At 37.8% G+C, this 13,189-nt stretch overlaps 2 protein-coding genes across 3 annotated transcripts; both read left to right on the forward strand.

Moving 5' to 3' along the window:
• Positions 1-4,159: 4,159 nt before the first annotated feature.
• On the forward strand, positions 4,160-6,132 carry LOC147338314 (uncharacterized). The gene is made up of 6 exons (XM_086260917.1): positions 4,160-4,222; positions 4,408-4,725; positions 4,807-5,163; positions 5,259-5,372; positions 5,588-5,637; positions 6,013-6,132. The coding sequence occupies exons 1-6, from the start codon at positions 4,180-4,182 to the stop codon at positions 6,130-6,132; spliced, it is 1,002 nt and encodes a 333-aa protein (XP_086117043.1). The 5' UTR covers positions 4,160-4,179.
• A 3,494-nt stretch (positions 6,133-9,626) lies between these two features.
• Positions 9,627-11,420, forward strand: LOC147338315 (immunoglobulin superfamily member 3-like). 2 transcript variants are annotated; one of them, XM_086260703.1, is made up of 6 exons: positions 9,627-9,716; positions 9,799-10,165; positions 10,246-10,602; positions 10,692-10,808; positions 11,128-11,177; positions 11,269-11,420. In XM_086260703.1, the coding sequence occupies exons 1-6, from the start codon at positions 9,627-9,629 to the stop codon at positions 11,383-11,385; spliced, it is 1,098 nt and encodes a 365-aa protein (XP_086116829.1). In that variant the 3' UTR covers positions 11,386-11,420. The 2 variants fall into 2 exon arrangements, with proteins under 2 accessions (XP_086116829.1, XP_086116837.1); XM_086260711.1 differs by having other exon boundaries at positions 9,627-9,669; positions 9,836-10,165.
• The last annotated feature ends 1,769 nt before the right edge of the window (positions 11,421-13,189 follow it).

Genomic DNA, 13,189 nt, shown 5'->3' on the forward strand with positions numbered 1-13,189 from the left:
TAGCCCTGTACCCAATGAGGTCCCTTCCACGTCTCCTCACTTTGCAGAGATTGAAGACATGATGTGCCCCCGCAGCTTCAAGCAAAATTACAATGAAAGGGGCTCCAGTTGACTTTAACTGCATGATGTGACAAGGCATTATTACAGTATAGTGGAGTTTCCTTACCTCCACCTATTGGCATCTGGCTTTCTTCAAAACACCACAGTTCCTTTGAAATCGAACTCTGTAGAGCTGCTTCGTGGCCATAAGGTTGTGTCTTAGGATGTGGTCAGTGGTGGTCAGGAATTGTGTCAATTGAGAAAAGGTTAACAAATCTGCAAGAGGTGTCTTCTGCTCTGCTGAGATAGTGATGATGATCCCAGTTTCTTTATCCAGGTCAAAGCAATCAAGAAAAACTGTAACGATCATGAACCTGACCTCACAGCCCATTGTTCATTCAGTGGTGCTAGCTCCAGTCATTATACAAAGGTAATGTTTTTAAGACTGGTTAAAATTCTGCATTCAGCTGAGTCTGAAAAAGTCACTTGGATGTGTGACAAAGTGTTTCTATCACTGCAAACGCTACATCCAGATGAACAGAATAAACTTTCTGGGATTTTCTTACCTGAATGATTGAACATGCATCAAGACAGTAAAGTCAAATGCTGATACGTTAACATATTTTTATTCTTTTCATGGCTATTGTTTCTAATGATAATGTAGCTATAATAATCCTGCATAGACATGCCCGTATTTTGTGCAATTTGGGCAAGCAGTGACAAGGTAATGTATCACTTTTTTTCTTTCTGTACTTCACACATTATAACAAATTGGGAATTGTGATGGATTGTGAATCATTGCATCGCTGACATTCTGGTTATACAGTTCAATGAAAAGCTGTGCAAACACATATGCGCCGCTCTTAATGGGTGATGTACAGATAGAAACATCTGTGATCTGTAGATTTTGTCTTTCTTTTTTTGTTTTTTTTTTCAAATGTTTACAAAAAGCTGATTTCAGCAAAATGTTCTGAGTCAATACAAGATACACCATTTGTTAATAGTTTTCTACAACACTGGAAAAAACCAGGACATTAAACTATGCTGCTGTTCAGGAGAAGATTGTCACTCTTTGAGACTCAGTGACTCTTCAGTGTTCACTGGTCTTAACATATTATCTTTGTATGTTCTTGTTTTGCTTTTTCTGTGTGAGATTAAAATAACCAAATTGATAGTATTTTATTCTTTCATAATGATTATGGTAGTAGAAAGTTAATCCCTCACCCTCTGGATGATCTTTGTCCTTCAAGCTTGACCCTAGGAGCTTGAGGCCCCTATGCAGAATCTTAGCTGTTTGCAGGATTGTGCTCATCTGGAAAAAGAACTCAGATGTTGTTTCTGGAATCTACTGGAGCCACTCTCTCAGTTTGAGCATCACTGCATCGAGGGGTCCAGTTAACACGGAGACCACTGTTGCCTTCACTTCCACATTTCTCTAACTATTCTTGAAGCTCTTTCCTGAGGTTCATGTGGTCCTTTCTAATGTTGCCATCATTTGATATTGCTACATAGATCACTATAGCCCTTTCCTCTGCTTGCTTCCACTATTATGTCCCACTGGTTAGCTTTCACAAGTTTGTCTGTTTCTGGAAGTCCCACAGCTTGGTCATTCTGAACGCCTTTGGGGTGTATCTCATTTTCTAGGCCATGCTCTGCACAAATGGTCCTCTATACTATGCTGGCCCCTTGGTTATGGTGTTCCATGCCTGCAAGCATCTTGCACCCTGTTGTTATGTGCTGGATTATCTCATGGGAACAGCCTGCATCCGGTAAACCCGGGTCTCTAATGATCTTGATCTTGTGCTTAAAGTACTTAGATCTTTTGCCTAGAACTTGTTCCTGTGCTGCCGTGATTTGTATGAAGAGATTAGTTTCTTTGTCCAGCCATTGGTACGATCTTCTTTGTCATCCATTTTTTTCCACTTGCTGGTTGTCTTGCAGGATTCTGTCTTTCCACAACGGTTCCTTTTTCATGTGCCTCTTCTTTTGTTGGTTTCTGAAGCCTGAGGTATCACTTAGCACACGATCAGTTGTGACCAACTTTCTTATGTAGTCATGGATCTTTCTTGTATCATCTCAGATAGTGTTTCTTTCTGACAGTCATTAATCCTCAGTGTTAGGGTGCTGGATTAGGGGTGAAACCCTCCATGCATGTTAAGGAGCTTCCTTGTCTTGAGATCAGTTGCTTATATTTTTTTTTTTGTCAGCTTATTGTCTCAACAAGGTTTTTGATGACTGGCAGGACTTAGGTATTGATTGGCTGGATTTTGTTCATCCCATTCAGCTGAATCTTCAGAACTCACCTTACTCTCTGCAGGAATTTGACAGTTGAGTCAGTCATAGTGGTCTCTTAGTCATTTCTGTTTAACTGTGGAATTCCAAGGTAATAATAGCTATTTTATCTGCAATGCCACCTTCTGTCTTCTAACTGCACAACTGAATTGGATTTCACTCAATGACCACAAAATTTGCTTTATTTTTCCTCCTTCCTGCAAGGGATCTCAAACACTGGATTAGAGATGGGAGACAAGAGCCACCTCAACAGGACAATGCTCTGCATCTAAAGGACAAAGGTCACTCTTTCAAGGATGCCATTGTTCACATTTTGGGCAGAGAAGATATGTCACAGTCTGGCGAGGGCAGACTGTATGAATTGATAAGGACCCAAAACGCAGACCCCAAGGAACAGGGAACAAAACTTGAATGTTAACAAAGAGTGAGCCGTTTAATGAGGCTGGTAAAAGGTACAAACAAAAGGCAAGGCAAACTGAAGCAAAATTAACACAAACCTAAACTGGGAAATCTAAACAACAATATGAAAAAACCTGGACATGAAACCTGGTGTAAAGAACATGGTGTGAACAACAGACAACCTGACAAGGAATGAACAGAAACACACAGACTAAATACACACAAGGGTGAAGGGGGAAGTGGAAACACATGGGGAAACAGCTGACACTAGTCTGACATAACGAGACAAAGGAAGCAAAGCTGACTACACTGACATAGGACACAGACCTTCAAAATATAACAGGAAACATGTGACGCAGACAAGACAATATAAACTTGACAACATAAGACACGCAGCATGAAACACATGAAGGGCCAAGGGAACGGGAAACTGAAATACAGCGGTAGAAAACACAAAGGGAAACTAGTAAACAACTTAGCTACCCTAAAGAACTCAAACATATCATCCAAATAAACTAAAACTCAAAACGCTGGGTCAGACCCAGGAACGTGACAGGATAGATAGTTGACTACTAACAAATTCCTGCAGAATTGCTGCTTTGTGAAGTTTTTTTTTTTCATTTTTTATTATGTGTTTTCTGCAACACGGGTATCTCAACAACTGCAGTGTTGTTTGCTATATAATTTGACCCACGACTTACTCATTATCTCTTTTTGTCAAGAGGCTAAATCATCTCATGCGTGCAAGAGGCATTGGTTCAGCTTTGCTCTTCAGCTCTTCTTGAATTTTGAGGTAGCATTCTTTCTCCCCAGCGAATGATGAGTCTTAAAACTTTGTTTTCAAATGCAAAACATGATATATATCTGTACCTTGCACTACATGCCACAAATTGCAGTGCTGACTGAACTGAGTCCTATTTGAGTGTTCAAGGTTTAAGGACAAGAATAAAAATCAAATAGAGGCAACATTAAAAAAAAAAAAATTAAAAAAAAGGGGGGGGGGGGGGGGCAGGATAGCTCAGTAGGTAGAGTGGTTGCCCCATGATCGGAAGGTCGGGGGTTCGACTGAACAGCTACCCTGAGGTACCCCTGAGCAAGGCACCGTCCCCACACGCTGCTCCCCGGGCGCTGCATTGGTGGCTGCCCACTGCTTCACTGGGTGAATGGGTTAAATGCAGAGGAGTAATTTCCCTATGGGGACTAACACATACACATTATACATTATACATTACTATACGGTGTTATTGTTTGGAAAATGGACAGTTGCAACAGAAGATGAAAGAGAGGTGATAGGTTTTGCAAAGCCCAGGATGAGGCAATTGCGACAGGAAATGTACTTTTGAATCTATTGTGTGTTAACCAATCAGATACCGTCTGACCTAAAACAACCATCTTGCCTCCTCCACTCACTGAAATACCAGTGTGGTCTCCAACAGAAGCACTGTCAAGATGATCATCTTATGGATTACATTGTTTTTAATTCACCAAGGATGTAAGTGCTTTTTTAAATTTGTCTAAAAATGTTCTTAAGAATTTACTTGTCAAACAGATGCATATAAATTGCTGTAAAAATAGTTTTGCACTTATAAGTTACCTTGCACTACATGTACCTTGCATGTAGTGCAAGTTAAATATATATCAAACAAGATTTTATTTTTCTGCTTTCTCTTAATTCAGATACTGTAGTTCCAGTGAAAACTGTTCAGCTTGGTGAACCAGCGACTATAACATGTGCTATACCCAAAGAGCTCAGCAGTAGAGGAGTCCACTGGTACAAGCAGAGCTTTGGGGAAACTCTGAAGTTAATAATGACAGTATTCAAATCTACAGAACCTACTTTTGGTCCTGAATTTACTAGTTTGAAATTTGACATAGGTGATGATTTTGCCAGCCTGACCATTTTGAAAGCAGATCAAGACGATGAGGGAATCTATCACTGTGCAAACACAGAAAGGATTGGAGTTAAATGGAGTGGGACGTATTTGTTGGTAAAAGGTAATAAACTGACATGCTTTTACAAAGCTTGAAATTGTTTTAAAACGTGTTTTGAAAAAAAATCTTTTTTTTATTACACAGGAAACAATCAGAGGACATCAAACTATACAGTTAGTCAGCTGCAGATAGAATCAAACCCAGTTCGTTCAGGAGACACGATGACTCTTCAGTGTTCAGTCTTCTCTGACTCTGACAACCAGACATGTCCAGGAGGTCTCAATATTCTCTGGTTCAGAACTGGATCAAATAATGCTCATCCAAACATCATCTACACTGACACAAATAGAAGTAATGACTGTGAGAAAAGTTCTGACCCTCAGGATAGATGTGTTTTTCAGTTCTCTAAGAACGTCAGCTCCTCTGATGCTGGGACCTATTACTGTGCTGTGGCCACATGTGGGGAGATATTATTTGGAAAGGGAATTACACTGGAACTTGGTATGATTTTCTATTTAAAAACTGGAAGTTCTGTTTACAAAATCAGCACGAGTGATAAAAATGTTTGAGAACTTTTTGTTTGTTTGTTTTTGTAGAATCAACTGAGACAGTATTCATTCAGAGCACGATATTAATAGTTTGTTTGGCTGTTTCTGTGATTGGAAACGCGTTCCTCATCTTCAACCAACAAGTATGTAAATCACATAGAGGTAAGCGTTATAAAAAGTAAAACATTTATACATTGTATATACAATATCATAAGTTCTACAGAAGAACGATGAATCTGCAATAATTGAGGTGTTTATAGTGGTTAGTAATTAATCAATCTAATATATTTTATTAGAACAATGTATTTCTATGCATGAGATTTTTGACACAGTTAAGTTCATTTCACTATTTATTTATTTATTATTTTTATTCTCAGGAAATGAAGGTGCTTTATCAGATATACAAACTGAAACCTCGCACCAACTTGTAAGTAATAATAATTATTGGTGTTAAAAGATGTGACAATTGTTTTTCTATCTAACTGTCTGTGAAGGTTCTCAGTCATCCAGGTCATCGTAGTCTAAGGAGCTTGGAAAGAAAAGCGTCTGGACTTCTTTGAGTTGCTTGAAGACATTTCATCTCTCATCCCCAGTGGGGGAAAGTCCCACTGGGTTTAAATCTGGGACTCTCCACCATTTGACCCTTAGAACTGAAGAAGCTTCTCGGATGAGAGGTGAAACGTCTTCAAGCAACTCAAAGAAGTCCAGACGCTTTTCTTTCCAAGCTCCTTAGACTATCTACCTAACTCTATCTCAATTATATAATTTTATTTTTATATAACTGTTTTTAACTACGGCACAGACTGAAGAAGCTGATGATGAACTAAACTACGCTGCACTGAATTTCTCTGAAAGAAAAACAAGAGGAAAAAGGAAGAGAGAGGGTGCTGAACACAGTGTCTACTCTCAAGTTAAACGCTGATGCCAGTAACAATGTCGTGGAAGATTGCTTTTTTTTGTATTGATCACATGTTTTAACCATATAACTTTAGTAATTGTAGAATTACATTTTCACCAGTTGTATGCATGTGCACCACAAGTGGGCCTTATGCTCTATCACACATATATACACACACACAGAAAGGAGCCATTGTTAGTTCATGGGAGACGTTAAACAGATGGTGAGACTCCTGCTAATCTCTAGGTGACGGCTCGGCAAAAACATGTGTAATTCTTTACCTCTCTCTCTCCCTCTCTCTTTGAAGGGAAGGTATAGGCCTGTGAGATTGGGCAACATGTAGGAGTTGTGGAATGTCTTTGTCTGTTTGTATATAAGATGTAAGGGCGGCAGCCATCGTCAGAGACTGCTTAGGTATTTGACCAGAGTCTCTCCATATTGCAATATGTTATTAAACTCACTTTAAATCATGCTCACCAAGGTGTTTGCGGGTTTATTTAAAATGTCCACGACAATCTCCTGAAATTCTATATTTGTGACCCTTTAGTCATGTTTTTTTTTCCTCTTCATTAAATATTAACTGTTAACAGTTTATTTGCTTCATTACTGACTGGCTCTCAAAGCTAGAAATTTAGTTTTGTCGCATTTCTCAAATCCCTGATTTTAAACTGTATTCAATGATTGTCCTACTTTTTGTAATTAAAAATATATTTTTGAGGTGTCAGTTGTTTTTTTTTTCTTTGTAATTAATGCAATACAGTACAAGAATTTTTTTTTTTATATTTTTGCTTCCAAGATATTTTATTTCTAAAAGGAACAATCCAAAACACACATTTTAGTGCTTATTTTCCTATTTTTTCTGTATTTGGACAGATTCTATACAATATTTATTGTTAAATCTCATCTACATCTTTAAAATAACAATTTAGAAAGCCTTTAATGCAAAAAAAAGTCATTATGTCAGCAATAACTTTGCTTATAGAACTATGGTTGGTATTGATTTGAGAAACAATGTTACAATGCAGTTTTGTCACATCAGATGCCAGATGAGTGGACTCAAAAGGCGGATTTCACTAAACAAGTTTGAAGAGTTTATTTACTAGAAGAACACACATTTTTCCCAACACTTACATTTATTTAAATTTTCTTGAGTAGGGTTATGCAGTCACGTTCTATAGGATCTTGCTAATTACTTACTGTGTTGCAGCAGAGTCACGTGTAAAAGAGTCAGGATACCTGGAGTTTGACACCCCTGCCATAGATCCAAAGAGGGGGGGAAGCTCATGGGCAAACAAACAGTAAACATGAAATGGTTACTCCATGCCTTGTTATTCAGAATGACACGATAAGGAACTGAAACAAACTGAGGTAACAAAAACACAAGAGGTGAGGGCAGAGTGGAGACACAATGGTAACTATACACAGGTGAAATAAATCTAAATAACAACGCATGGAGTAAACTAAGAACAAGGCAAAGGACAAATGGGTACCAGAATCAATACTAGCAGGGTGACAGAGACTTAACGAGTCACAGGGAACACAGGAGAGACAGTGTAAAGTAAAATTAGGATTACAAGCAAATTACAACTATAAACTACGGAGCACCGCAGGGGACATGGGAGGGAAAAAACATTAAGACGGACTTTTGCGAGATCTCGCAAAACAAACTCGGGATCTCGCAAAAGTTTTAGCCGCATTCTACGGAGGTCGGGAGGTCGAGGCACGATGTGCCGGGAAAGCGGTGTTCCTCCCGGCTGTAGTAGGTCTCGACCTCCCGTTAGCTTCGAGATGGTGGGTGTCAGATCTCCGAAAACGTCGGAGCACTTTTGCAAATATGTGATGTCTTGTAAACCGAGCAGATATCTGACATTTACACAACTACATTCACGCCTCAAAATATCTTAAAAGTGTATTTTGTGACCCAGAAAGAGTAATATTACAACTAAGTAGCTGCCGCCATTGTTGGAATTCAACTTTTGCGAGATCTCGCAAAAGTTTTGCGAGATCCCAAGTTTGTTTTGCGAGATCTCTCAAAAGTTTTGTGAGATCCCGAGTTAGTTTTGCAAGATCTCGCAAAAGTCCATCTTAATTTTTTTTTCCCATGTCCCCTATGGGGCTCCGTAATAAACAGATTTTAGAAGCAAAACTAAATCTAAGAAGGCCGGAGAATATAATATAGGAACATGAACCAGGTGATATCTGCTAATTGGTCAAAGATCCAGAATCATGTCAGGGATAACACAACACAAACTTGGAAAAAATTTTCATTTATTGATATTTATTCCAGAGAATATGTGATTAATATAACTGACTTAGCTTTGTTTTGGCTAAAAAACAACTGCTTTGGGCTGGGAGGTCAATTCCTTAATCATAATCATGCAAATTCTCATGACCATTGAGGGTTTATACTTTAAGAGCTCTTTGGAGCACACAAGTTGCAAATAGTTGGTCCACTGACGGATTGGTTAGCACTGTTTCCTCTCAGCAAGATGGCTTATAGTTCAAGTCCTTGCTGAGGCCTTTCTGTGTGGTGTATCCATGATCTCTCTGTGCGTGCATGGGTTTCCTCCAAGTACTCCAACTTCCTCCCGCAATCAAAAGACATCCAAGTTAGTTGAATTGGTAATTCTAAATTGACTGTGAATATGAGGCAAACAAAGATTTGGGCTATAATGGTTGTATTGATGTATATAAACTTGAAATGCTCCCAAAAATGGCTCCACAGCATGTAAAAATATAATATAAGCTCTGGCGGACTTGGTTCTATGGTGGGTCTTAAAGGGTTAATGATGCATAAAACAATGAGTTTTCAACGAGGCAGATAAAGATGCCTACATTTACAAATAAAGGCTTGATTTCATAATTATTATCTGAGGTTGTAGGTTTTCTCAATCCAGCTGATGCAAAGAAAAGCTTTCTATTTTGATTTAGTCAGTAAAATGCTGCAGTATAAGTTTAGCATCATTCTGGATTTACCTCTAGCTCCACCATGGGGTTAACACGTGTGATCGTTATTAAACTACTTCAGTAATGTTGGTTGATTCACAATGAATTTTGCTGCAAATATGGCAGTTCTGATTTTGAAGAGGTGAGGTTATCTTCTTTAGGAGGGGATATTGGTTTAGTCAGTTCTTCAGTGCTTCTCAGGAGTAAACTGTCATTGCCAGCAAAACAGCCAACCAGGAAATTTCCTCTGAAATGCAAACCATGATGAACTAATATATTTCTAAGACTATATGGCACACGTGTTTAAGATTCACTAACAAAAATAATAAATATCCAGGGATAGACGAAATTGTACAAAACAATAGCTAAAAAAGGATTACTTCAACACTAGATAAAAGAGAGGTGGCCGTTTTTTACTATGCCCAGGAGGAGGTAAATGTAACAGGAAGTGTAGATTTGAATCTTTTCAGAGTTAACCAATCAGGTGCACATTACAGTCTGACTTATTGTAATCATCTCACCTCCTTTTCACTGAAATACCAAAAAAGTCCTTAACATAGATCAGTGTAAAGATGATTGTGATGTGGATTACAATGTTCTTTCTTCATCAAGGATGTAAGTACTTTTTTCTTCTTTTGTCCAAAATTATTCTTAGTGAAAAACTTGTCATGATGATTTATATTGTGACCTGCAGGAACAGAAACCAAATAAATATAATTTTGCATTAAAAATTTTCCACATCTTACAACATTTTATTTTTCTGTGTTTTCTTTTTCTTCAGATTCTCTGGTCCCAGTAAAAACCGTTCAGCTCGGTGAAGCAGCAACATTAACATGTGCTTTGCCCATTAAAGAATTCGGCAGTATAACAGTCCACTGGTACAAGCAGAGTGCTGGAGATGGTCTTAAATTAATTGTGACATTGTCAAAATCAGCACCACCTGAATATAGTCCTGAGTTTTCTAGAAAGAGATTTAATGTGGAAAATGCTAATAATGTTTGCAACCTGACCGTTCTGAAGACAGTCCAAGAGGATGAGGGAATCTATCACTGTGGAATAGCTGAGTGGATGTATCCCATTCAGTGGAGTGAGACGTATTTGTCAGTAAAAGGTAAGACTGAGCTACTTTTACAAACTTTAAAGTTTCTACTATAAGCTTTAAAGCATCTCTGTATCTTTTGTAATACACAGGAAATACTCAGATGACATCAAACTATACTGTTGTTCAGTGGCCTCCAGTATTAGACCCACTCCATCCAGGAGAATCAGTGACTCTGCAATGTTCGATCATCTCTGTCTTTGACAAAGCAACATGTTCAGAAGATCTTAGTGTCTTTTGGTTCAGAGCCGAATCAAATAAATCTCATCCAAACATCATCTATACTCATGGAAATACACATGATGAATGTGAGAATCGATCTGAGACTCAGAAGAGATGTGTTTATCGCTTCTCTAAGAACGTCAGCTCCTCTGATGCTGGGACTTACTACTGTGCTGTGGACATATGTGGGGAGATATTATTTGGAAATGGAACTGCATTGAAACTCGGTATGATTTTTCATTAACTGTTCTAAACAACAAACAAGATATTTTTATACTGATTTGAGTACTAAAACATTTTCTTTGTGTTTTTGTAGTGCAACCGGCACAATCAGTATTCACTCAAATGCTAATATTAATAGTTTGTTTGGCTATTTCGGTCATTGGAAATGTGTTCCTCATATTCAACTCAAGAGTATGTAAACCATTTAAAGGTAAGTGTTATAAAACATTACAATTGTTTAAAAGTCATAAATGATCTCATTAGACTTTAATAATGGAAAGACCAATCATTCATGGATTTAACGTAAAAATTCATATAATAAGTTATTCTGTAAAATCATCAGGAGTCAATCACACCATTGTTAATAAACCTGCTTACAATGAGGTCCCCCCCACTGCTTAGTGTACCAACTTATTTTTTTGAATAACACATTCCTATCAGCAGGATTTTTATTAAGGATCATGCAATCTAAAATAAAAAAGTGCACTTCACTATTATATATTTGTTTTAAACATTTTATTTATCTTTAGGAAAAGAAAGTGCTGTATCAGAATCACAAACTGACAAGTTGAACCAACCAGTAAGTGATGAAAATAAATGTTATTTAATTAAAATATTGTCTACCTGGAAAGCTCAGCATCAATATTTTTCTTCTAATATTTAATTAACAGATTGAAGCCGATGACCAGCTAAACTACGCTGCACTGAATTTCTCTGAAAGGAAAACAAGAGGAAGAAGGAAGAGAGACATTACCGAGGACAGCGTCTACTCTCAAGTTAAAAGCTGAAGCTGATATCAGTGGTGAAGAGCCCGTTAAAAATTAAATTGAACCTGAAACATGATTGCAGATCCTATTATTTGTGACAGGTCTTCTTATTTTGCTGCCTTGATTAAATACTAACTGTGAGCAGTTTATTTGCCTCATCGCTGACAAGTTTGGGCTCTCAAACTAAAACAAAGTCTTGTCACATTTTTGAAATCCCTGAATTTTTTATCTGTATAAACCTGTTTCCTTGCTTTCGTTGATTAAAAACTATTTCATTTAGTATTTTGGATTCTTTTTTATGTTTAGGGCAAGATACTACAGGTAAAAGAACTGGTCAGTTTTTTAGAATTTGGGTGGTTTTGCTAATAGTATTTTAGTATTTAGTATTTATTTATTTATTGTCATTGTCAGAGAACAATGAAATTGCATTTGGGGCTTCCGTACAACCCGTAAATAAAATAATGAAGAAAATAATAAATACCCCTTAAAACCCAAGTGTAAATATTTAATAGTGTCTTCTTTTATGTTAAAGTAGAGAAATTATTTTATTATCCCGTATCTGTTTGATATGTAAGCAATCTGGGCACAGCCATTTTTTTCAGTGGTTGATTGTAAACTGTGGTAAATAATTTATACTATATATATGCAAACCTTTATGAGTTATACCTTATTAATGTTAGAGAAGCCGTTTGTGTGTTTGTGCTTCATTTACTTTATACAAATGGAACTGTAGCTAAAAAAAAACACAGATTAGAAGAATGATTAGTCTGTTGGTTTTCATCTCAGAGAACATATTAATAGACTAGAATAGGTAAATTTGACAGTTGATGGAACATTAAAATCCAGAGTAATGATAAATGTGGACAGGCATTTTTTTTAAAAAAAAACACACACATAAATTTGTATTTTGAACTTCAGTTGATTTTTTCTTTATTTACCTTTGATTTAACATTACATTAAGGCTCCTCTGAAAATCACTTCAAAAATTTGTTGCAGCAAGCTTGATGCAAGCGTTTCCATGAGGTGAGTGGGAACATTTCTCCAAGTGGTGAAGATGGCCGCACAAAGTGCATCTACTGTCTGGAACTGTTGTTCATCTTTTTTTTAAACTTTCCTTGCCATCCATCCCCAAAGGTTTTCAACTGGATCAGGGCAACATGCAGGACCGGCCAAAATAGTGATGTTATTCTTCTGGAAGAAGATCCTTATCCTGCAGGCATTGTGTAATGTAGCGTTGTCCTGTTGAAAAACCCAGTCGTTACCACACAGACGAGGGCCCTCAGTCATGAGGGATGCTCTCGGCAACATCTGGACATAGCCATCGGCCGTTTGATGCCCCTGCACCTCCTGAAGCTCCATTGTTCCACAGAAGGAAAAAGCACCTGAGACCATTATTACACCCCCTCCACCGTGGGTTGTAGAAAACATCTCAGGTGGGATCTGCTTGTCATACCAGTAACATTGGAAACTATTAGAAACATCAAGTTTTTTTTCTCATTAGAGAATAAAACCTTCTTTCACCTTTCAATGTCCCATGTTTGGTGCTCTCTTGCAACTTCCAAAAGGTGAGCTTTGTGCTGTTCAAAGAGACGAGGCCTCTGAATACGTTTTTTGTTTTTGAGGCCCTTCAGTCTCAGATGCCATCTGATGGTTATGGGGCTGCAGTTAGTACCGGTAACATCCTTAATTTGGGTTCAGGATCGTCCAGTGTCTTGATGACAGCCAATGGGATCCTCCGACCCCAAAAAATCTGACCAGCACTGTCTTACTACATCCCACCTCAGCATTGATTGTGTGCTGCAAGAGACCCTGCTTATGCAGTTTA

This window comes from Aulonocara sp. 'chitande type north' Nkhata Bay, linkage group LG2 (genome assembly GCF_057382095.1).
Source record: "Aulonocara sp. 'chitande type north' Nkhata Bay isolate Kocher_YH1m ecotype deep benthic linkage group LG2, A_spYH_male_GT1.1, whole genome shotgun sequence".
NCBI lineage: Eukaryota > Metazoa > Chordata > Actinopteri > Cichliformes > Cichlidae > Aulonocara > Aulonocara sp. 'chitande type north' Nkhata Bay.

What these genes read in the sequence shown, in the direction of transcription:
- LOC147338314 (XM_086260917.1), top strand. Translation starts at nt 4,180, where the DNA reads ATGATCATCTTATGGATTACATTGTTTTTAATTCACCAAGGAT. An exon ending in AGTATGTAAATCACATAGAG is followed by an intron (nt 5,373 to 5,587) that starts GTAAGCGTTATA and finishes TTTTATTCTCAG; the next exon opens with GAAATGAAGGTGCTTTATCA. An exon ending in CTGAAACCTCGCACCAACTT is followed by an intron (nt 5,638 to 6,012) that starts GTAAGTAATAAT and finishes ACTACGGCACAG; the next exon opens with ACTGAAGAAGCTGATGATGA.
- LOC147338315 (XM_086260703.1), top strand. Translation starts at nt 9,627, where the DNA reads ATGATTGTGATGTGGATTACAATGTTCTTTCTTCATCAAGGATGTAAG. An exon ending in AAATTATTCTTAGTGAAAAA is followed by an intron (nt 9,717 to 9,798) that starts CTTGTCATGATG and finishes TTTCCACATCTT; the next exon opens with ACAACATTTTATTTTTCTGT. An exon ending in GACGTATTTGTCAGTAAAAG is followed by an intron (nt 10,166 to 10,245) that starts GTAAGACTGAGC and finishes TGTAATACACAG; the next exon opens with GAAATACTCAGATGACATCA.